Raw genomic sequence first — 22,901 nt, 5'->3', positions numbered from 1 at the left:
ATCCCACAACAGCTTTAAGAGTTACTTGGTAATATAGTTGGCTATGTGCAAATAATCTAACATACATCAAAGAGTGACCTGGAAAATGCTGCTGATGACTCTTCCAAATCTTTGAATGTGGAATAAATTACAAAATTATTTTCTTTTTCATACTTTTTAATTATATATATATATATATATATATATATATATATATATATATATACTTTTTTTATCAACCCTAACTTTGCAATACATGTGTAGGTGTGTTTATACTGTATCAATGCCCACCTGTAATGAACTGAGCTTCAAGCATGTGCTCTGAGCAGAGGTAAAAATCACAAATCTTCAGAAGCTCGTTTTTCTCTGGGTTTAGTCTTGTAAATTCTACCTAATGGACTGTGTGTGCATCTGGATTTGGTTTGGATGTTGAATGGAGAAAAAAAAAAGGTGTGATGCATATTCTGCTAAGATTATAAAGTGTTACAAATTCCATTTGGCTATCTTTATTTTTTTCAAAACATCAAAATCAGACACTAACATAAAACTGTGGATTACCTATGACTTCTTTTTACTTGTATAATATTTAGGAGGGAGTTTACCATCAGTAGTTAATGTTTAGTGAACGTCATGCTGAGCCTGGTCACTTTAATGTGGCAGAGTAACAGATGTGAAATAGACCACATTGTATTTAGGTGTGAGATTCTGCTTTCAGAGTTTTCAAGATGAAAATCAGCACCAAATGAGCTCTGTGAGGATGCACAGCTGACTACAAAGTCTATCTGTAAGCTCGCCTTTAAAGATAAGTGGATCATTATCCCATTATACACTTGCATGCACTATATTCAGTGACTTGCAGAGATATATAAATCCCTTAAAATCTTTAAAAAATTATTTTATATCTGAAATGGATTTCATTAGGTTTATTTGATAGAACAACACTACCTGCAGGCCACTCTAAAGTCTTTTTGGGGCTTCTAACCAGTTTGCGTCAGTTTTAATCCTGTATTTAGCTGCATTTATCTTTCCATCAACTCTGACCAACTTCTCTGTCTCAGCTAATGAATGCATCTGAATAGCATAATGCTGCGACCACAATGTTTCACGGGGGGAGGTGTTCAGAGACCAGAATGATGTGCAGGGATAGTTTTCCTCCACGCAAACATCTGAGGTTTAGTAGAACTGCAGTTCTTATGCAGAGAATAAATTATGCGCATAAAAGCTGTTTGCTGATTGGGTGGCATCTGAAGCAAATTTGTTGCAGGGTAAAGGGGAGCTAAATTCAAAGCCACTTGGACGCATCACGAAAAATAAAAACAAGAGGAAAAAAAAGATAACGCGATCAGTCATTAGGCAACAAAACATTTTATTCAAACACAAGAACAAACAGTCGGGCTCACACTCGCCAGATCTGTTATTTCATGTGCGAATGACATAAATATAAAATGAAATAAATATTAAATAAAAATGAACTGTTGTATTAAGACATGATGTAAACAAATGAAAACGTGTGATGAAGACAATGACTACAAAACATTAAGGATCTGTGATTTTTGCCCTGAGTGAAATGCGATTCTCAAATTTAAAAACAAGTCGCTAATCACAGAAAAGTGAAAAGAAAAAGACTGAAGGATCCAGAATCACTGGAAGAAGAAAAAAAAAAGTGAGTGCTTGGCATATTTCAGTCAGTTTATACAAGTGCAAGCACTCTCACATTATGCACATTTTTTATACACTTTTATGAAGTACATATATGTTCAACATATGAAACATTTTTTTATATAAATTAATCTCTTCCGTTATGGTATAGTACATGAATGTGCTCGGTTCCCAGTCCTTTTCTGAGCGGTTCGGGTGGCTCCTCTTTAATCTCCCAACGCTGGGCCACATACAGACAAAAAAAAAAAAATCCTTGCAGCGTGGCTCAGTTTCACCCCCCCCCCCTCCTCTCCTCTGTCCCCTCATAGTCTGTGAGTGAAATGGCATGGCCGGTCAGTGCACTTTGATTTGGAGGAATGCTGAGATCACACTGCAAACACGCTGAGGGAGCTGGTCTCGTCTTTCAGGCCCAGGATGCTGTATGCTATCCTCTTCATGTGGCCGGGCAACCGCACTCCAATGTTCTTAATGTCTCTGAAAAGAAGCAAATCAACCAGCCCCTGTCAGAAAGCTACACACAAGTTGGAATATGTGGTGTACGAGGATACAAAAAAAGTCACATTCCTGAGCTAAAAGTACTAAACTGTGGAGTAATCTTGGTTTAGAGCACTTTTTTTTTTCAATCAGAAAGTTTAATTTGCACGGACAAGTACGGTAAATATTTAACTTGAAAAGTCAAAGCAACAAGTCATGCATAAATTGTTTTAACTGTCTCAACGTTACAGTGGCAGCAGAGACTGACAGAAGTGAAATTAGCACAGCAGGTGTCCTTGCATTCGCAAAACCATATAACGAATGCGTCAGCCGAGAGCTTAGTGATTTATCAGTGGAATAACGAAACTGCGGCACGTTGTGGGATAGATCAGCGAGCACTCACTCGGGCCTCAAGGCGAGCACGTGCTCCATGGTGGTTATCCCTGCTCGAGTGAAGCTTTCGTTGTACTGGCTCATCTTGATGGACTCCAGCCACTCCGACACCGATCTGAACATCGTGTTGTCACAGCCGCTGGTGCTGGGCAGGCGGATGGACACGCTGCAGGGAAGAACAGGAAATCCTTATCGACGAGCAAGTTATGCACATTTCTACGCATGTAATGATGAAAAGAGACCGATAAGCCGTCTTTCTCTAAACTTACAGAAATAATAATAATACAATTGCAGAAATAATAATAATATAATATAGTCAACAAATTGGGTTTTGGAAATGTATTAAGACTCCAGGTAGCTATTTGGTTATGCGCACCATTTGATTAGTTTTAACTTTATCAAAAATACCTAAAAAAAATAATAATCCTTGCTGAAAAGTGGTGAAAATACCAGATACTCCGGAATCATTTGTACTACTTTCATTTTCAGAATGACTAAAAAAGAAAAATATATGGAAGGCTGGTATAAGCGCATTTCATGAACCACTTCACAAACAATATTACTTTAAGAGATAAAAGGACATTTTGCCCTTACCGCGGGTCAAAGTCGGCGATGGGTTTCAAAGACTCCGGACACTGCAGGAGTTTATCCAAAATGTTGACGATGTCTGAGAAGCGGGGTCGCTTGGAGCGGTCGTGCTGCCAGCACTCGAGCATGAGCTGGTAGATAGCAGCCGGGCATTCCATCGGAGCAGGAAGCCTGAAAGCTTCGTTGATAGCCTTCATGACCTGAGGAGGGGAAGGGGGTGGCCGAGTTAAGAAAGCTCTAGAAATTAAGGTAGATTTATGACCTGCAGCCGGTTTGAACAGGCAGCGGTCCAACACGCCGCTGCGCACCTACACCGACATTAAGACTTAATGAAGACGGTGAGAAACCACGCGGCGGCCGTACGGTTGCTCTCCATCGCCGCATACCAAACGCAGGCCGAAACAATCAGTCATCACACCCACAAGGGCCGTGAAAGATGAAACATACCTCGTGGTTGCTCATGTCCCAATAGGGCCGTTCTCCGAATGCCATGACTTCCCACATGACTATGCCGAAGCTCCACACGTCGCTGGCCGAGGTGAACTTCCTGTATTCAATGGCCTCTGGAGCCGTCCAGCGGATGGGGATTTTACCTCCCTGACACGAGAGAAACATCAACAAATCAAGCTTAATATGTGAAGGGAGAGGAAACCTGAGGCGGTGAGGGGCTGAGTGGAAACAATCGACAACGTGCCGTGGTTACAGACTAAACCCAGCCAGAGTTGGAGTTTCTTATTCTGCTCTGTAGGCTGTAAGATGAAAACGTGGACTCACTCTGGTCGTGTAGGTGCCCTCGGCGTCGTCCTCCAACACACGGGAAAGCCCGAAGTCGGACACCTTGCATTCCAGGTTGCTGTTGACCAGAACGTTCCTCGCCGCCAAGTCCCGGTGGACATAGTTCATGTCGGAGAGGTATTTCATGCCAGCGGCTATTCCTCGCAGCATTCCCAAAAGCTGATATGGAGGAATCTCTGTATCGTGGTCCTGAAGAACACAAGAGAATATACCAAATTGCTGTTCTTGTTCATTATATAAGCATATATTGTTATACAAAAACACAATGGAAGTGACGATAAAACATATAAAAACAGTTTCCTGGATTTGCAAAGGTAAAGTCTTTAGAAAATACTGACGCCTACCTTCAGGTACGTGTCAAGAGCTCCATTCTCCATGTATTCTGTCACTATCATGGCATGCTTGACTGAAAATACAAAAAAATATATAATTCAAATTAAACGTGACCAAAAAAGTGAATTAACGCTACATCCAGCTGGGCGTTGAAGGTCTGTTGATGCTCTATACTCACATTTGGTGACGACCCCTTCGAGCCGGATGATATTTGGGTGTGAGAACTGGCCCATGATGCTGGCCTCGCTAAGGAAGTCCTGCCTCTGCTTCTCTGAGTAGCCGGGCTTCAGCGTCTTGATGGCTACCGTCACCTCTCGTTTCCCAGGAACCTTCATCACGCCACGAAACACTTCCCCGAACTCACCTGATAAAACATGTTGCAAAGAGAGATCATTAAGCTTAGAGTTGACCAACAAATTGTTTGTTGGCCTAAATTGTTAGATTTCACAGTTGACCGGACCTGATTGGTTATTGGCTTGTCAGAAATTAAAAGTTCAATTTTTTTTTTTCTGTTCAGTAAACACATCATCCCTAATTGTTGACAGGCTTAAGTTATAATCACACCCTTCAGTGTGGAAGTTGCTGCTCAGGGAAGAAGGCTTAAAGGATGGCTTTTTAGTATCAGATGGGTGTGTAAAATGAAATTCTTTTGAGAAGTTAATTTTAAACACCTATCCTAAAAATATGAAGATGCTTCTGGAAAGGAAATGGCATCAGTTTTATTTAGTTTTATTTTTATAATAATAGAATCAAGTTTACCTGCAGAGCTGTGTAAAATCTACTGCTCTCTCTGGTCATAATAAAAAATAACTAATTATTGCTCATATGTTTAAAAAAGGGTATTGTAATAGTTACAATAGATTAATGCATCATTTAAAAATAATAGCAAAGTTGAACGTTTTTACTCAAACATGAAGTTGGACATAATTTAGATGTTTTATGTATATTCGAGAAAATAAAACAACATCTTGTTATATGGATCACTTTTATATTTTAAGGTGTAAAAAAGCTTATGAGATACATTTTATATTGTAAATTGGTAACGGAGATAAGCTTTTATTATTTTTAGTTGGGTTTATTTGTACGAAAGCCTCTGTCCAGCAGCCTTATGAGTTTTATTGTATTTGTAAATTTTTTCAGAGATGCGAAGAGAGACAACTTTGATCAAAATGTTATCGTTAAATAAGTAAAATTTTCAATTCATGCAGAAAGTAGAACTAAGCCTTTTGTTGTTATTTGCAATTCTCAAAGGGAGATCCTAAACACCTAAAATATGTATATGCAGGCCTGAACTTCAATAAGTAAAAAAACATAGTAATAATAATCAGAAATCAAAATATTTAGCTTGTGAGTCTCCAATTAAAATCAATGAATATTTGAAAACCCTCTTACCAACACCGATGACTTTCTGTTGGCTGATCAAGTTTGGGTCGATTTCTTTAACGAACTTTTGGATGGCGATGTTAGGGTCCTCGTACGTGTGTGGGTCGACGTACGCCTTCAGAGGCTTAAGCTGATCTGAAGAAGACAGACATAACAAGGTTAAAAACAAACATTTAATAGCTGTTAGACAAAATGTTGCTCGCCTGGTTTGCTAACCTGTAGAAAAGTAGGGATCTTCAGGTCCTCTGCTGCGAGAAATCAGTCTCCTGAGAGGGAAAAACAAGACCAATCGCTATAAGACTACAGGCGCAATAGATCTCAGCTTCTTAATAATTGCAGGTCAGCCTCAGCTAAACGAGACACAGGATTTATCTCACAGCAACACCGACTATTACTAAAACCCCTCCTTTGTTTTGTGGCTGATAATCACAGAGTTTACAGGTTTGTAGATGGACTATAACATCTATCTTGATGACACACACACGTAAAACGCACCTTCTTCGGAACAGCAGGAAGACCACCACGAGAAGTAGGATAACGGCTACGCCGACCACAGCTCCCATCACCAAGGTGGTCTTGTCCTGTGTCAGCGGTTCGGCTGCACAGATCATACGCAATCAGACATTTGTCGTTTTGAAACACACTCATATATACACTATATTATTTCAATGTGCCTTGGGTACCTAAAGCCGGAGTATGAAACGTGTGCTCGTTGCTGTAGCTGCCGGGCATAGCTTCAGAACTCAGTTTGACCGAAACTCTGAACACGTAGGTAGTATCTGGGGTGAGATCGTTGATCTGGACAGAGTTTTTGTCCAGAATTAGGACCGTGTAAGTGGTCACATCACTCGCTCCCTCAATATCCTGCAAAGAGAAATGGAAATTGTGTTAGAAAGACTTACTCTCACACTAATCTTTATTAGAAGTGAACTGTCGTAGCTCTTTTTTTTTAACTGCACGTGGGAAAAGAGAAGCTCCTTATCTTACTTTTTTACGGTACATAAGCTCATAGTGGTGATTGATGTGGGCCGGAGGTCTGCGAGACAGAGTCCAGGACAGAGACAGGCTGGTGGGACTACGATCATCCAGCTGGATCGACGTCACCTTGGGGGGATCTAGCGGTCGGCGAGAGACAGAGTGCAAAATAATGGTTAGTGACTAATCATAGTGCTTGGAAATGAAAGCCTTTGGGATTCAGTGGGTCAGACCAAATTCCTCTCTGTGTAGTAGGTCCGTCTTTTGTAGAAGCCTTTAATTGAAAGGTTGCACACAAAAAAAAACATTTTTTTCCTCCCCTTAAGAATACTAGCTTACTGTAACGCTACAAAGCACACTTATCTTAGACTTTAGTTATATCATACGGAGCCTCGCAGTCCTGCAAAACTATTAACACCCCTGGTAGAGATGTGTGAGAGAGACGGAAAACTTCTATTGTCACACAGAAAGAAAAATCACCCTTTAATTTGATTCAATCTATTCTTTGAGGAAATAAATTCTAATAATTAATACAAAAATAATTGGTTCTTTTTGTTTAATTTCCTTTTACAGATTTGCCATTAGCACAATTATTGACGTCACTGACATTTCCCATAAAATAAATGTAACTGACATTTTTTTTGTTTTTAAGTTTGTCTAAGCATCTAAGGGATTTATTGTAGTAATCCACGACTTCCTGTTTCCTTTATTAAATAAAAGAATGAGGTGGCACGAGAGCGTTTGCTGCTCGTCAAAATGGGAAAGACAGGAGAACATCCCATCACTTTTACTGCAGGCTTTTAGTTAGATAGCCTTTTAATATGTTGTGTTTACTTACTTTTATTGCTTTGTGGAACTTTATTGTTTTATTTAGATTTAACTAACATTTTATGTCACTTTCTAGGTTTCATTTATTTTAATTTTTGTTATAAAGCACTTTGCGATATGCTTATAAGTGAAAATGCTTATAAAAGTGCTTACTTTGTCTCAGAAAGTTACGACAAGAAAATCTTTTGGAGAGGAACTATATTCTTGCATCTTTTCTATTTTGAAGAATTCGCCTCTTTGTTATATTATTTCCATGCAATGTAAAGTCTAAAGACGAAACAACCTAAAAAAAAAAGACATTTAATTATTAATTTTAGAAAATCCATTAGACACAGTTATTTAAAGGAATTGTTAAAAGTTGTACGGTACCAACAATCGTGGCAACGGTGAGTGTAAATTGTTTCAAAATGGGGGATTATTGATCAGACAAAATAAATTCACTCAAACCAAATCCAGCATTTTTCTCAAGAGAGATTATGTCTCCATGGTTAAAGATTGATTTATATTAAGGTCTTTTATACATATTTATAACAATGCTTATGTGCTTGGTGCTGTAAACTCACAGGGTACTTATGAACAAACATTAAAAGCAAGGGAGGCCCATAAATCTCACTTGTATAATCCAGTGTGGTGGTGATGGTAGCAGTGGCCCTCTCCTTGCCATGCTGGGACACTCCACTATGAGCCTCCACGGTGAACGTGTAGTTGTGATGAGAATCCAGGCCGCTGGCAACGACTTCGGACTTCTGAAGCTCTGTCGGACCGCTCTCGAAGCGGATCTTCTCGCCGCAGGGCACACACTGGGACTCGTCGCAGATCTCACACGCCACGCTGTAGGTGAGGTCGCTGCGGCCTCCGGTCCTCAGAGGTGGGCTCCAGGACAGCAGCAGGCGGCCCTCCCCCGAGAGGGTGGTGGAGGCCAGGTTGCGTGGGCGACTGGGCGGAGCTTGACGAGGAAAATAAACCAATCAGACACGTCCTCCGAAACAGATCCGGCGAGTTTAACGGGAGCTCGGTGTGTAGAAGTGACAGTGAGCTGGGGTTTCTTACCAGAGCAAGCTGCCGCCGGAGGGTCTGAAGGGGATCTGAAAAAGCCGTCCTCGCAGAGACACTCGGTGGCACCAGCTGAAGAAGGCTTGGTGTTATCTGGGCAAACTTGGCACAGCTCACTGGAGACAGACGGTTTGAAGTAGCCTGGTTTGCATTCTGTGTGAGAGAGAAAGGGTGTGTTCATTTCACTGTGACATATGAAAGAGACAAACAGAGGAAGGAATGAGTGATCAAAAAGCAAACAATAAGCCCGTCCAGCCTCTTTCCAGCCAACAGGAAGCATTTTGCTGTGAGCAACCTATAATCACATAGTCTTTGCATCCGGAAGAATGAGACGGGATTTCCCTGACGATCTGCCTCCACTTGTCTTTCCTTCTCTGCCTGGGGGCACGAGCTCAGGTCACACTGCCGGGAGCGCACCGGATGGCAGCGGGGCAGTAAATCCATCAGGTGATCGGATCTCTGCTTTCCCCTGTGAACTCTGCAGGCTCAAATTTCTGCTGGATAATATTTTTGTTTTTGCCAAAAGGAAATGGCACCTTGGAAACTGGTGCCGCGGTTTAAAGCAGACTTTTCATTGAGGCGACAGAGACCTTTCCAGGGCACCGGGGGGAGGTTGATGCACGTTTATGCGGGACAGAAATCAGAAAGCGGGCCCACAATTCAGTCTGGGGCTGTTGCTTCCGCTCCTTTCTTCCTTCCTTTGTGGAAGCAGATGCACGTATTTTCTGACTGGGATAAGGCCACAGTGTCCAACTCTTTTGCAGCCAATACCAGGTTTTTCTTCCAGGTTTGCGCTGCATTTAGCTCCATCCTAAGAAAGTAGAGCACATAACCCCGGTTCTAAAGTCATTACACTGGCTCCCTGTATCTCAGAGAATAGACTTTAAAATACTTCTATTAGTCTATAAATCCCTTAATGGCTTAGCACCTAAATACATCACAGACTTGTTATCAGTGTATCAACCATCCAGACCACTAAGGTCTTCTGGCTCCAGCCTTCTCTGCATACCTAGAACACGAACCAAACACGGAGAAGCAGCATTTAGTGCCTATGCTCCACTTATTTGGAACAAACTTCCAGAAAACTGTAAAAGTGCGGAAAGCCTGGGTTCCTTTAAATCAAGATTAAAAACACATTTGTTTAAAATTGCCTTTGAATGTTCCAGTTAAACTGTTTTACTGTTTTTAATGTTCTTTTTTGTGTCTACATTCTATCCCTACTTGCTTTTATTCCTATATTTTAATCATGTAAAGCACTTTGCATTGTCTCTGTACTGAATTGTGCTATATAAATAAATTTGCCTTGCCTTGCCTTGCCATCCATCGTCACGTCAACTCTTGACCAGCACGATGCTTCCAACAGTGTTTCACCTTGGAGGTAGCGCGTTCAGGGCGTCACCATATCTAGCTTTTTTTTTAACGTAGGCCAAAAAGTTACATTTTGGTCTCATCTGTCCAAAGCATCGTCTCCTGCATGTGTGGAACGCATGGGGACAGGACTATTTTAAAACAGAGCTGTTTTAAAATAAAAAAGATTCAAATATCTCATCACTCTCTGCTTTCTGAGGCTCTGCCTTTAATCTGATGTTTGTCCTGTTGCCAGAGAGCGAACCTCGGATTAAAGACATGGACGCGCTACTTCACCACCAAAGCAGAAGGACCTTTGCACCCCAAGTAGTGCCGGTGCACAGGAGGAGAAGGAGCAGGTTGAGTGTGGGATGAAGATGAATAGAAGGGGGGATGGCGGGGGGGTTTAAGGTCTGGAGCACCAACAGAAGCTCTCTCTGGGGAGTCACTCAGCGACAGAGGGGGTGTAGCCCGTGGTATTTGGAATAAGAAAAGGGGGCCTGCCCATTTTATCTTGCGCTGGAACAGCAGGACCTCTGTCACGTACTAAAGGAACTACGGCCCCTATTCATCTATTGTCTGCGAGATCGGACAGAGTGGTGCCATAAACATGTTGCGCTGCTCTTTATAAAGCTCATAAATGGCAGCATGTGTGCAGTGTTAAAAGAAAAAAAAAAAAAAAACCTGAACATTGTCAATGCAAACTTTGGCAGTATCTCCTATCTAAATGTTTAGCATACATTTGCATTGCACATCTGATGCAAATAGTTGACTTAGATTACCGCAAGTTTTCCAAATGATTGTTTTTAATGCTCTTTGTTTGTTCTCATGCTCTCTTGAACTAAAATTCTCTACAGAACATAAGTTACGCACCGGTGCATCTAATAATTGAAACTTTTTTTTTCTTCTTTTTGTTTTGCTCTTTGTGGTTCCACCCATTGTTGTGAGAACGTGGATTAGGGAGCTCGTTGCGTGTGTTAACAACCGGATGAAAGAGCAAAAGGAGAGCGAGCGGGGCATGTCATTGGCTAACAGCTGTCCTGTGGCTCTACTAATCCTCTTGACTAAATTACACCCCGCACCTAACTAAGCAGCCCGCCAAGCTAACCTCCGCTCATGCACCAACTGTCCGCCAAAGGACAATCTGCTTATTTGTGTCAGTCAGCATTCCTCCTCGTGTCGCTCCTGCTTCCTTTTCCCACAGCAGTTGGGCTCGTCGTCGGTGGAATCCACACGCAGGACATGAGCCTGTTAGGATATCACTTTCTCTTGGCTGACAGAAAAAAAAAAGAAAAAGTTCTTCTTCGCCTAACGACAGATGTTTCCTCTGTCTGATTAAACAGGTTATCATCCAAACTTTGGAATCATACATTTCCCTGTAAGAAGCCAATTTCCTGCCTCTTTTTGCCAACTTCCGTTTCCATCTCCCGGTATGGCCATCATCGGAAACCTTGAAGACTAAAACATTTCTCTGCCCCATCTTGATGTGTGTTTTTTTTTTTTTTTTTTTTTACAACGTGATTGCAACACTTGTGCTTTGAAGTACAGACCTTATCAGTCATTGGTATGTTGGGCTGAACTTTTCATTATCGGCTAATTTGCCTCCTAATCAATTCTTTGTTTGGTCTACATAAATGAAGCACCATATGCAACTGTACTGCCCTCCAGACTTATTGGTATCCCTGGTAAAGATTTGTAAAAAATTAAAGGCTTAAATATTTTTTTCTTTTTATATTGCAGCAGCATAATCTGTATTTCATTACTTCTTGTTTCCCTGGGCTAAAGGAATGACATGAAACTTATAGCCAACAAGTGAACATGCAGTTCATTAGGCGAGTGTTGCCATTTCTTCACTCACAGGGATCAAAGTTTATCCGTCTTACTTGAAGTGGAAAACTTTACGTTTTAAATGTGCTTTTTCTTACTGTCCTTTTAAATATTTGTTGTATTTTGGTTTTTAATTATCTCTAAATTTGTTTCTTATTTGCATTTTTAATCATGTTTCGGTTTTTTTAAGCTCTGTCTTTGTGAAGGATTTGTACTCTTTGTCTTTCCCGTTTTTAAGAGTTGCTCACGGTTCATGGCTAACTTGATTCTGGCTATTTAAGACTCATTGTTGCCAATAGAAGAGAGACAGGGTTGATATACCCCTGAATGTTACTAGACGCTCAGACAAACTCATTAAAAGCGTATTTAACACAATGTCAGTTTAATTTATTTGATAGGGAATTATTGAGGCTGTTAATAACAGTAGCTCCAATAAGTTTGTTAAGAACTTTTTTTAGTGGCCATCAAAGAAGGTAAACACAAGGTATTTAAAAAAAACATCTACTAAACTCACTGTTAGCCAAAGTATCTATCACTAGAACTAATTAACATTTTTAAATGCATACATTTTTACTAGCAGGCCCAATAATTACGATTTTAAAAAAAAAGGAAAGCTCCAGAAGCTCTTCATTAACCACTTTTAAGATTAATTTAATGGTAATTGACCATATAAAGGATTATTTCTTAACTCTGGAAGAAATGCCCACTTCTAGCAACAGGTTCCCAAACCGCCCATGACTTTGCCAGTCAAGGTGGCTCGGACAGTGAGGAGTCATAAAACCGCAGCCTGACTCAGTCTAACCCCTGAAAGGTGTGTCAGCCGCTTCCCTGCAATCTGCGGTTGCCGTTGCCTCAGCGACCGCGCCAAAACAAATTCCTGCGAGGAGAAGACACACGGCTCTTTCAGGTAGTGACTCCGACACGTTCACACAGTCCTTCCTCCCGTCAATCAGCGCTGTAGGTTCTGGGGGTGACGTGAGGAAGAAAGAATTCCTCTCTGAAATCCCCACAGCACACTGAGGGCCCTTCCTCCCTTCTTCCTCCTCACTCCATACCCGTTCTCCTCCCACGTTTCCTCCAGCTCCACTCACCACACCCCAGAATACCAAAGGGCAGACCAACGTCCATGCATGCAAAGAGCGCAGACAGAGCATGAACGCCAGCGCTGTGTCCTTTCGTTTTGTTGTGTTTTTAATTCAAGTAACTTGTCTCTACTTGTGTTTATGTTATAAAATCCCATTTTATAAAATTTCATTGTACGAAAGTATCTCAAGCCATTTTTTTTTTCAATTAATATCTCCAGATCTTGGAAAGTTGAGTGGAAGGAAAGAGTTTGGCAGAAAATGTGAGCAAGCAACAAGCATAACAGCAGCTGTTTTAAATTAGTTTTACGCAGTACTCTTTTTTTTTTTTTTTCAAGAAAGAGAATCTAACACACGTAAATGCTTAAATGTGTATACTTAATTACTTCACATGTTTGTAGATCCAGAATCTATGAGCTTCATTTCTGGAACTGAATTTTTTAAATGAATTAAATCAGCTACAAAAGGTCATGGTTACGAGGCTGGCTGTTCTCAGAGTGGCGTGTGCAAGGACATTTTTGGAAAGTTGGGTGGAAGGAAAAAGCGTGTAAGAAAACGGGGCTTGATGCAACAAGCATAATTGCAGCTTTGAGAGGATTTTCAAACAAAGCATGTTGAGGAGTTTCCCAACGTTCCCAACGCTGCCATGTTGAATTCTGAGGCGAGGGTTCTTTGGAAACGTCTGACTTTCCCTCTTGGAAATCCAACAGAAAGAACAGTCTGTTGATTTTTGTTTTTTTACTGATGAAACTTGAAAATGTAAACTTTTCAGTAAAAACTGAATCTTTAAGTAAGTAATTCTTAAAAAAAAAGATTGTCGGGCATAACACGGAAAACCTATTAAATCCAAGTCCAGTGTACCTGGAAAACTTAATATTTGCCATCATGGTAGTTGATATGCACAATTTAAAAACTGTAACATACTATTCTTTAGCCTCTATTTTAACACCCTGTAAAAACTAATTCGTCCAATTTGCATAATTCACGGGAGACCAGCGTTTGAGCTTGGATCTTCAACTTTGGCTCCGCCGCCAAATCCAGCAGTTTTCAATCAACGTCACATTCTAAAGCTTTAAATTGAATTTAAATAGTTTTATGAATCCAAAACAAATTCAAAGGTCATATAGAGGTGCGGGCAGAGCCTTATTTTCAGTGGAAGTCATAAAACAGAATCTGAGCCCTGCCCCATTCCTGAAACCTGAGAGACCAGCGGCGGAAACAAAGACCTGTTGGGCAACAGGTATATATATGATGAGGCGGTTGTGGGAGACAGTTGTAATTTCCTCTCAGGCTTATCCGACTGTGGGACATGAAGAAACCCTTGTTTGCCTTCTCTTGGCACCTATTTCCAAACAAACCTGACACAATTAACATTCCTGGGCGCTGATCCCCAACCGACCAGACAAATTTGTTACAGAACCATAAAAAACCAAACACAAACACGGCGGGGGCAGATTTCTGGCAGCGCTCACCTTGGCAGGAGTCGCCCGTGGCTTCGTATCCCGGGAGACACTGGCACTGGCCCACGGGAACCACCCATTCGCCCTCAGCTGTGCAGTGAATGCGTGGGGTGGTCTGACTGACGGCATTCTTCACGCAGTCGCCCTCCACCTCCGCCACGGGAGACGACAGCAGGGCATCTGCCACCGTCTCCGGGAAGGCCGCCAGGCTCTGCACGGTGGACGGGCACGTCTTGTAGTAGACCCTGACGGACAGCAGGGCCACGCAGGCGCCCATGTCCTGGAAGGCCAGGTAGAAGCCCTTTTTGGACAGGGGCCCCACGACTTTGGTCTCGGTGTTGATCTTCGGCACGCGGCCCCTCGTGACCTCGTCGGGAGCGATGGTGGCCACCTTGCGGAACTGCCCCGCGCGGAAGCTGGTCCCCACGTCGGCGTCGGCCTCCGAGTAGAAGAGGTTGAAGGTCTCCTTGCAGGTGACGGAGGCGCCGTCGAAGGTGTTGCAGTCCCGGACGACGAACCGGAGCTCCACGGAGACGCGGCTGCTCTCCGGGCGCCTCTGAATGAAAGTCGTCCGCAGCCAGTTGTCCTGGTCGGTGGAGTCTATGTTACAAACGCTGTAGGTGTAAAAAAGGGAGCCGTTCACCACCGTCTGAACAATCTCCCACTGCAAAGAGAGGACAACAAAAAAGAAAAGAGCATAATCATCACCAAATCATCCCAAGTCACAAGGAAAAAAAAGGAAAATTAATTTATGAGACTCAGCTTCTTTCATGCTTTCTGAGAAACTCCAAAGGCTCAGATGTCTGCGGAAGCTCTTTTTTTCTCTCTCTCTCTCTCTCTCTTCATACATTAACATTGTCTGGACATGTGCTGCATGCTATCGACGTGTGTGGGTTTTCCTTTAACACACATGGCTGCATGGGTGGAAGGCATCAACCCAGCAACTACTACAGTAGAGCCAACGTTTATGGCCGTTAAACAAGCTCTGTGAGAGAGAGAGAGAGAGAGAGAGAGAGGCACGGCAGCGGAGTCACCAGCAATTAGAGGGTTTTTATAAGAGGGAAGCACTGACGTGTCAAAAGATTAAAAGGTTTAAGTCCTGATTAAAATTTAACACATCATATGTAAGCAGTTTGGGAGCCTTTCGGAGGTCGAGTGCAGTGCTTAAACTTTACAACTGGGGTGAGGGGGGGAAAGGGGGAAACAATCAATTTCTGAATTCAAATAAAGTTATCCTTTCATTTTCTTGTCTTTGACAAGTTGAAACGTTTACATTGAAACTGAAGGGACACCTCAGGCTTGATTTAAGTGAGATTATCTTAACGGTTTATAAATTGCTAATATCTTACTCACAGTAGATAACCCTTTATTGATCCCTTAGTATAAACCCAGATTAATTGGTCTTAACTCGTTTGGTCTTGGCTCCAAGACTAAAGTGGACCAAAGCCAGCTCTACTTTGTGAATAATTAAATGCTTAAAGTAACACAGTAGTAATATAGTAGGCATTGCACCACTGAGAACAGATGGTGTTTCTGGTCAGAGCAACTATTTAATAGAAAGGTAAGTTTGTGTAAGAGAACAATAAAATAGTGCCCTCTTAAAGCAATACAGAGTTTCCACTTTTGAAGTCATTTTATTTTTTATAGCAAACATTACTCTGACTGGAAAGGCTCAGATCACTGCTGCTGCACCATAACCTACTTTAATTTCCTGTCTCAATATTTATTGACTCTTCCGTCAAATGACCACCCAATGTAAATTTGTGACAACGGCATAAAGGTTCATAAAATAGAGTCTTTGTGGATTGCTGTGACATTTGTGGAGTTTTTTTTTGTTTTGTTTTTTAACTCCAATTTATCTCCAAACTCTGGACTTTAAGCATCCAACAGTTAAAATATTTTCACACCCAAAAAAAGGCTTGGCAAAATAATAATCCTACGTGCAAAACTAAATAAATCTTGAAAGGGGGAAGGAGATTTTTGTAGAACAAAGCTCTAGTTTTGACAAACAGGGAAATCCTTTTCGATACAACGCCAATCCGTACATTCTTAGATCTTTGAGTGCAACAAGAAACACAGACCACACGCTGGAAATGGCCGTATCCTGTTTCTTATTTTGGCTGGAAAGCCACTGGACTATAGATAGAGATGGGTAGGATGGCTCTGTACATCTGGATGAGACTTTTTTTTTGTTCTTTTTGTTATGACTTTCTTAGTCTTTTCAGAGCGTAATCTCCTCTTTGTTGAAAAGGAAAGGAAGGAAATTTGGTTTAGGCAACAAAAGCAATGAATCCGCTTTAGCGCTATAAAATGCACTTTGGTAGAGTAAATTTATATGTAGGTTGAGCCCTGACATTTTAACGGCATTCATAAGCTCTTTATGAAAGGGTAACATTAACACAAGACAAGCGGAGCTCTGCCAAACCTCATCGAGCTGCCGTTCATTCCTTCTCCCCCAGAGAGCTTTTTTAGAGGCGCTAAATGAGCAAGGGGAAGGGCTTTGTCATTGTCACTTAGCGGGTTTTAAACCACACTTCCGCAGAGGTCTTACTAATAAAGAGTCAAGTTTCAAATCATGGATCTAGAATCTTAAAAGTTGCCGTTTGGGGCATAAATACTCACCCCGGCCTCATTCGGCGACGTCAACCATCCCAGCTCTGATCCAGAGGCTCTCATGTCTAGCAACACATCTGCAGGGTATAACAGAAGCATACGACATAGTTACAACCAGCTCATATTCAACTGACAATGTCTAACTCATCGATATGCAACAGTGCTTGGCTGCCCTAAGGTATAATTAAACTTAAACTGGGCGCCATATCAGGCCTGAGAGGATAAAAAAAAAATTCTCAAAATACATGTTGGCCAGTTCGCCAGGAATCTTATTTATGTTATTTTAATTACAATTTTTTAATGAAACCCCAAAATCCAGTTTCTTAAACAAAAAGAATACCAGACTTTTTTCCTTCCACCCAACTTTCAATTACCATGCTTGGAACAACCAGCTCCTTTAGCATATACCATTTATTGTGACTTGCTGCCCTTCTGGCGGGTGTCACTGACTGTTTGCGTTAAAACGAAGCTGTGCAGTCAATGTAGGGGGTAATTTAAGATCAGAACAAAACATTTCTGCATTTAAAATCCTTCTATCCGTCCCAAGTAATGTTAGAAAATGTCTTTGAAACTAAATTCTGAAGTTTTCTCTAGCTTTGAATATATTGCTCTCCCTGTAACTAATCTGAGTTTCAGATTTTGAAGTAGGCTCCCAAATTAAATCCTTGGGGGGCCCATGGAACCTTGCGTTGTCCCCCAGAAGAGTTTAATGATATAATAAATACAAAAGAAAGCAGCACATTTCCTCTTTGACCAGCACAATCTTCAGATATAAGTTATTGAGCTGTTAAGAAAAACTCAGCTTTGATCTGATGGAGGGGGACAGTGTTTTATGGGGGGGCACATGCCACGCTTTGACGTTTTAATCAGCCATGTCGGTTTGATTCAGATTTTCAGTGACCGTGTCCCACGGGCCTCATGGTGCACACTTTAATAGCGTCTGAGAAAGGCGTGGGCCTTTAAATGACCATGAAGCGCGGAAATACATGAATCTGCGTGACCCGAGTGAAACAAAAAAAAAAGTGTGACATGTTAAATCAGGAAACAGGTGCCCCCCTTCAATAGCTCCATTGGCAGAGGCAGACGAGCCGATTCAATTAATACAAGATTGGCGATGAAGGGAAAAAAAGCGATGATCGAAGCCTTTGCATAATAGTCGGACATTATAACAAGATCAATAAATCAAGAGCTCAAACCACGCCGCACTCGATCATCAAGGTAAGTATAAAATCTTGATTAAAAAAAAGATAAAAGACACACAAGAAAAAGTCTAAACTGTAAATGGAAAACAAAAGAGTAAAGTTTAAATTCCAGCCTCCTGACTCATCAGGTGCGGTCCAGTTACACCACTTTCTTTCTGTACAACTTGCTTTAAAAAAAAGAAGGAAAAGAAAAAGAAAAACTACTTACGTTCTTTTGTCTGAAGGGTGATAAATACTCGATTAATAATTAGAAAGAAGAAAAGGTTGACCCGAGCCAGCTCCATGTTTCCACACAACGTTTATAAATCCCGTCTCTCGAACTTGTGCGCTACTTTCCGCCGCCAGCCTCGCCGACTCCAGCCTCTGAACGCTTGTCGTGTCCACACCGCTGGAGCCCCACGGCCCATTCAGAAACAGGTGGCGTCATAGCTCCGCCCACCGCCCGGTGGAATGTGGAAGTCCTCCAAATATGGAGTCAGGAGGGCGGAGCCAAGCAGCTGTTCATTGAAGGAGAATTTGAACCTTTTCGAATTGCTCCAGGGACATTCTTGGGTTAATTATGTACATAGGAAACGTTGATATTACTGCCATTCAGGAGTAACATGTTGGTAAAGTTAACATATTACTTTAAATATAATTTTATCAAAGGTATAAATAATTATAGGGTTAACTAGCTTTGTCTTGTTAACCCTATAACTAGTTGAACTGTAGTTTTTAGAGTCTTTTCAGTCAAAAAAAATGCTCAGATTCTCTAGTTTACTTTCTGCACCATGAGTGTATTTGCAGTCAAACTAATTTACCCTCTCTTCTGACAAAATGTGCAGCCTTCTTTTAGCCAGCTGATCAGCAGTGTGCAGCAGCAGGCGACAGGGTTGTATGCTTCATGACAGTAAAAAAAAATTGCAGTTCTGGAACGGTCACTTTATAAAAACCTGATTTCAAACCTCCTGATAGCTGTAACTAGGCATATAAACATTTTATTCTAGTCTTCATCTTGGTACACTGCAGCTTGGGTTTTCGTCATACACCGACAAACCATCTTAGCTGTTTATTCTGTTCATAATGTTACAACAAAGGGGCTGTGCTACAGCGAAAACGCTGTATATTGGGACATTAAAAGTGTGTTTAAGTTGTCCAATGATTTGACCGTCTCTTGAGTAATTGCCTGAATCCTCCACAACTTGTCCAGGTCTTGTCTTTCCCACGGCTGGTAAAGGAGGGGTCAAGTGGGGGGGTTGGTCTGGTATGAATATATGACTACTAATGAGACGGTCCTCAAAAAGAAGCTCGGGATTTGGGTATGAATATGTGGCCACAAAGAAAAATCCAACAATGGCATCACCTAGCAACTGTTATCTGCAGGAATGTCAGAGTCAAGTCTTCTCCGTGGAGCGGCGTGCACTTGGAAAGAAGAGCCCCCTCAGGTTGAGAGCAGCAGAAAAAGAGAGCGAGAGAAAAGAGGGGACCATCTTGACAAAGAGTCCCCCCCCCCCCCAAAAAAAAAAAAAGAAATCCACTGAAGGGTCGAACATTGTCTTGTCCGACGTTCCTAAACACGCACATTAATCATACGACACGCAGAATGGAAGATACTGGTAAAAGAAACAGATTAACAAGTTAAGTGTGGGTTGAATTATGACTTTGTGACCTTATAGAGAAAGAAAGAAAGATCAGACGCTTTAACTGCCTCATAATTAATTGCAGTTTAAGTCAAAAGCAAAGTTATCTGTACATTTTACTACTGAAGCGAGTTCATTTCGTAAGCATAATTGGTGTTTTATTGCAAACTTGTATGGATTTCAAAGTAATTTTTTTCTCAGTTTTTCTGTTGAAGGAACTCTTGCTCTCTTGGTTGATTTGTTAGTTTAAACTTAAACGAGCACTCCGTTTAAAGGAGCTCTTAAGTGACTAAACATTTGTAATAAACTCCCCTGAGGACAAAAAGAAAATGCAACAACGCTCTTTAACGCCTACGTATCTCTTACCAATCAATTATCCAATCCACATTCTTTTGAGACGCAGACCGACACTTAAAAGGAAACGTCCATCGCAGGCACTCACATTGCCCTTTTCCTTTACTCTTCACCAGTTTTTTGAAAACGCGTTTAGGTGCGTTTAGGTGCTACTTTCAAGTGTCGGTGCTTGGACCCAGAGAAGTGCTTCCCGTTGTCATCCTGTTCTCGAGGGTGTCAAAGGTTAACACCCTCTCTAACGCCCAAGTATGCAAATGCTTTTCATTACAATTCAAGCTTCTTTTCATTTAGCTAACATAGCATGTGTCCCGCTGGAGAGTGCGGACTGCTGCCTCACCCCCTCCCTCCGTCCCTCCCTCGTCGCCGGGCTTCTGAGGGTGATGACAACACAAAAGTTCTTCACACAGGGGGCTGGGCCTGCATTTTGTGGGTCAGCGAGCAACGGCCGATGCAGCAACGCCATGTCATTCAGACCTGCCCCCCCCCCCCAACCCCCAACAACTCCCCTTAAACCCCACCGTTCCTGTGGCATCAGCAAACACAGAGGTGGAACGCTGCAGAAAACACCAGGGAGTATTTGTGCACCGCTGCCATGAGATCTACCTGCTGTTTTCCACAGCTCACAGTGAGAGGCCTGAAAGCCCCGGTTAAAAAATGATGGATTCACATGTTTGAATATCACCTAACCAACCGTGGAAGATGCATTCTCATCATTTATTCCCCACAATGCATCATTACTAGATTTCCCCTGAAAAAAGCAAACCGACTGAAAATGACCAATTAGAAAAAAGAAAAAAAAACAGAACAAGAGTTGCAGAGTATGTGGAATCGCAATGATCATCAGTGTTTGCAACCTCACAAAACGTTTCTTGAATGCAAGATTTGATGAGATGTTATATTTCAAGTGCCATGTATCCACTCTCTGCATGCCTCTGTACCACATTCGTATATGACACGGTTTTAATATTACTCTCCTGGATACCGTGAATCGCACGCTTTCTATTTCCCCTGCATTGTTTACAATGTTTTACATTGTTTACATTTCAATTGTTTACATAAATCGCTGCTGCATCTTTATCCTGAAATTTAGTGCAATTTACTGTGATTTTTCAAGCTGTATGCAAACGGAATTTTGTTCTGTACGCACTTTGTGCATACAAAATGACAAATAAAGTTGTCTAAGTCTAGGTCAATAGTATATTAGCCCCCTTGTCTATTCTCTAACTGCCCTTAATGACCACAGATGTATATTTTTAATGCCTGAGACATAAAGCTCGGAGAAACTGGTGCTGACAATGCAATAATAGAAAACAAAGAAACGAATCAGGGGAATGTGGGTAAGCACCATTTGATAATGTCATTGATATGCTCAGCAATATTATCATCATTGCATAATAATATAGAAATAACTATGTTAAAATATAAGTTCCATTTGATTTTTTTTCATGAACAATGACATCTTTATTTTAAAATAAACAGCAACAGGTGCAAGAGAATGTAAAATCAAATTCATAAATCTTTAAAAAGTCTAAGACTGGGATGCTAAAATTAAAGAATCTCGCTGTTGTAAAATTTGTGGCATTATGCTTTAGATTTACAGTTCTGGTGAAAAGATTATAGGATTCAAAGAATAAAGAGAGAAAGAGAGAGAAAAAAATACACAATTGTAGTGAAAAGATAATGGACCTCAATTCTGGGCCCATAATATTCATCTGAACATTTGCTTTTTTACAGTGTTTTCAAAAATAACAATGTAATGCATTTGTTGCGGATTTACTCTAATCCACAAAAGGGCTGAATGTTGTTCAGACATGCTCAAATATATACACACTCCACCACTAATGACTGGTGATTCCTCAGAGAGTTGTGCATCACATTTTTCGTAGCCATCATCGAGCTTCTGGCATAATTTTTTATTTTTTTCCTGGCACAGTTTGTATAGTTTGCTTAAAATCGTTTGTTTCCTGGCACGAAACCAGCTTTATTTTTAAGCATGGTTGATAAAGTGTTTCCTAAGTTGAGGTCATGGGCCTTTCCAGAAGCCTGCTCCAAAACGTGCTTTTTTGATGTATTGGAATATCCAGTTTATGGAATAAGGGAAATTGGTTTGAAGGAATAGGAACAATCCATCAATCAAACAAAGCTCAGTTTTATCAAGAATATGTGGACTTTGCTGCAGTAGAAGCACAGACGGAGAGGGTGCCGACTATTATGAACACCTTCAGCCTAAAGTTAAATATTCAGCTGTCCCTAGGGAAGAGCCAAATGCCTTTTGGATCAGAGTTTTTGGGCTCATGCAAGACACACATTGAGCTGTTTCCCCACAATGGCAATAAATATGTTCAGAGGCAACAAGGTTAGGCTTGTACCGACTGCCAAGCACGGGGGTGGGAACATCACGCTGTGGAGCTGCTTCACTGCAAGAGGTAATGATGCTTTGCACAACATGGATGGAGAAAGAGGACCACGTCCAAATTCTTTATATTCATCTAAAACCACCAGCTAGACGCACTGTGAAAAGGAAACTAAAAGTAAGTATGTTTTGTCTTGAAATCAGTCTATTTGTCCTTGGTTTGAGCAACTTTAAATGATGTGCCAATGGAATAAGATTTATGCACTTAAAATATGAGCAATTCATCTCCATCATCTAATTATAAGTGCAGTATATCTAATCATTTTATTTTAGGGGTCAAAATACTCATTCCATTGGCAGATAATCTTATTTACCTGCTCAAATCAAGGACAAATACACCCATTTCAAGAAAGGTTTACTTACTTTTAGTTCCCTATGAAAATTGTCCCAAATTAGTTTTTCCATAGGACACGGATTCCCTGTTACACATCAGATCAAATAAGAATTGATAAGTGAACGGTTTGCAGATTTTGCCAAGCAGCTGGATTAAAAATCTAAATTATTCCAGAGGCCTGATGAAGGCT

At 41.2% G+C, this 22,901-nt stretch overlaps 1 protein-coding gene across 1 annotated transcript; it reads right to left on the bottom strand.

Moving 5' to 3' along the window:
* Window positions 1-1,325: 1,325 nt before the first annotated feature.
* Window positions 1,326-18,275, bottom strand: epha2a (eph receptor A2 a). Its single transcript, XM_012873296.3, has 17 exons — window positions 18,200-18,275; window positions 16,799-16,866; window positions 14,189-14,840; window positions 8,458-8,613; window positions 8,021-8,353; window positions 6,592-6,719; window positions 6,288-6,468; window positions 6,100-6,202; window positions 5,821-5,870; window positions 5,614-5,739; window positions 4,400-4,585; window positions 4,233-4,294; window positions 3,868-4,077; window positions 3,541-3,690; window positions 3,100-3,293; window positions 2,516-2,671; window positions 1,326-2,112 (listed from the first exon to the last, which is right to left on the bottom strand). The coding sequence occupies exons 1-17, from the start codon at window positions 18,273-18,275 to the stop codon at window positions 2,004-2,006; spliced, it is 2,940 nt and encodes a 979-aa protein (XP_012728750.2). The 3' UTR covers window positions 1,326-2,003.
* Between the last annotated feature and the right edge of the window lie 4,626 nt (window positions 18,276-22,901).

This window comes from Fundulus heteroclitus, chromosome 20 (genome assembly GCF_011125445.2).
Source record: "Fundulus heteroclitus isolate FHET01 chromosome 20, MU-UCD_Fhet_4.1, whole genome shotgun sequence".
Lineage (NCBI taxonomy): Eukaryota > Metazoa > Chordata > Actinopteri > Cyprinodontiformes > Fundulidae > Fundulus > Fundulus heteroclitus.
This window is presented reverse-complemented; position numbering and strand designations above follow the sequence as displayed.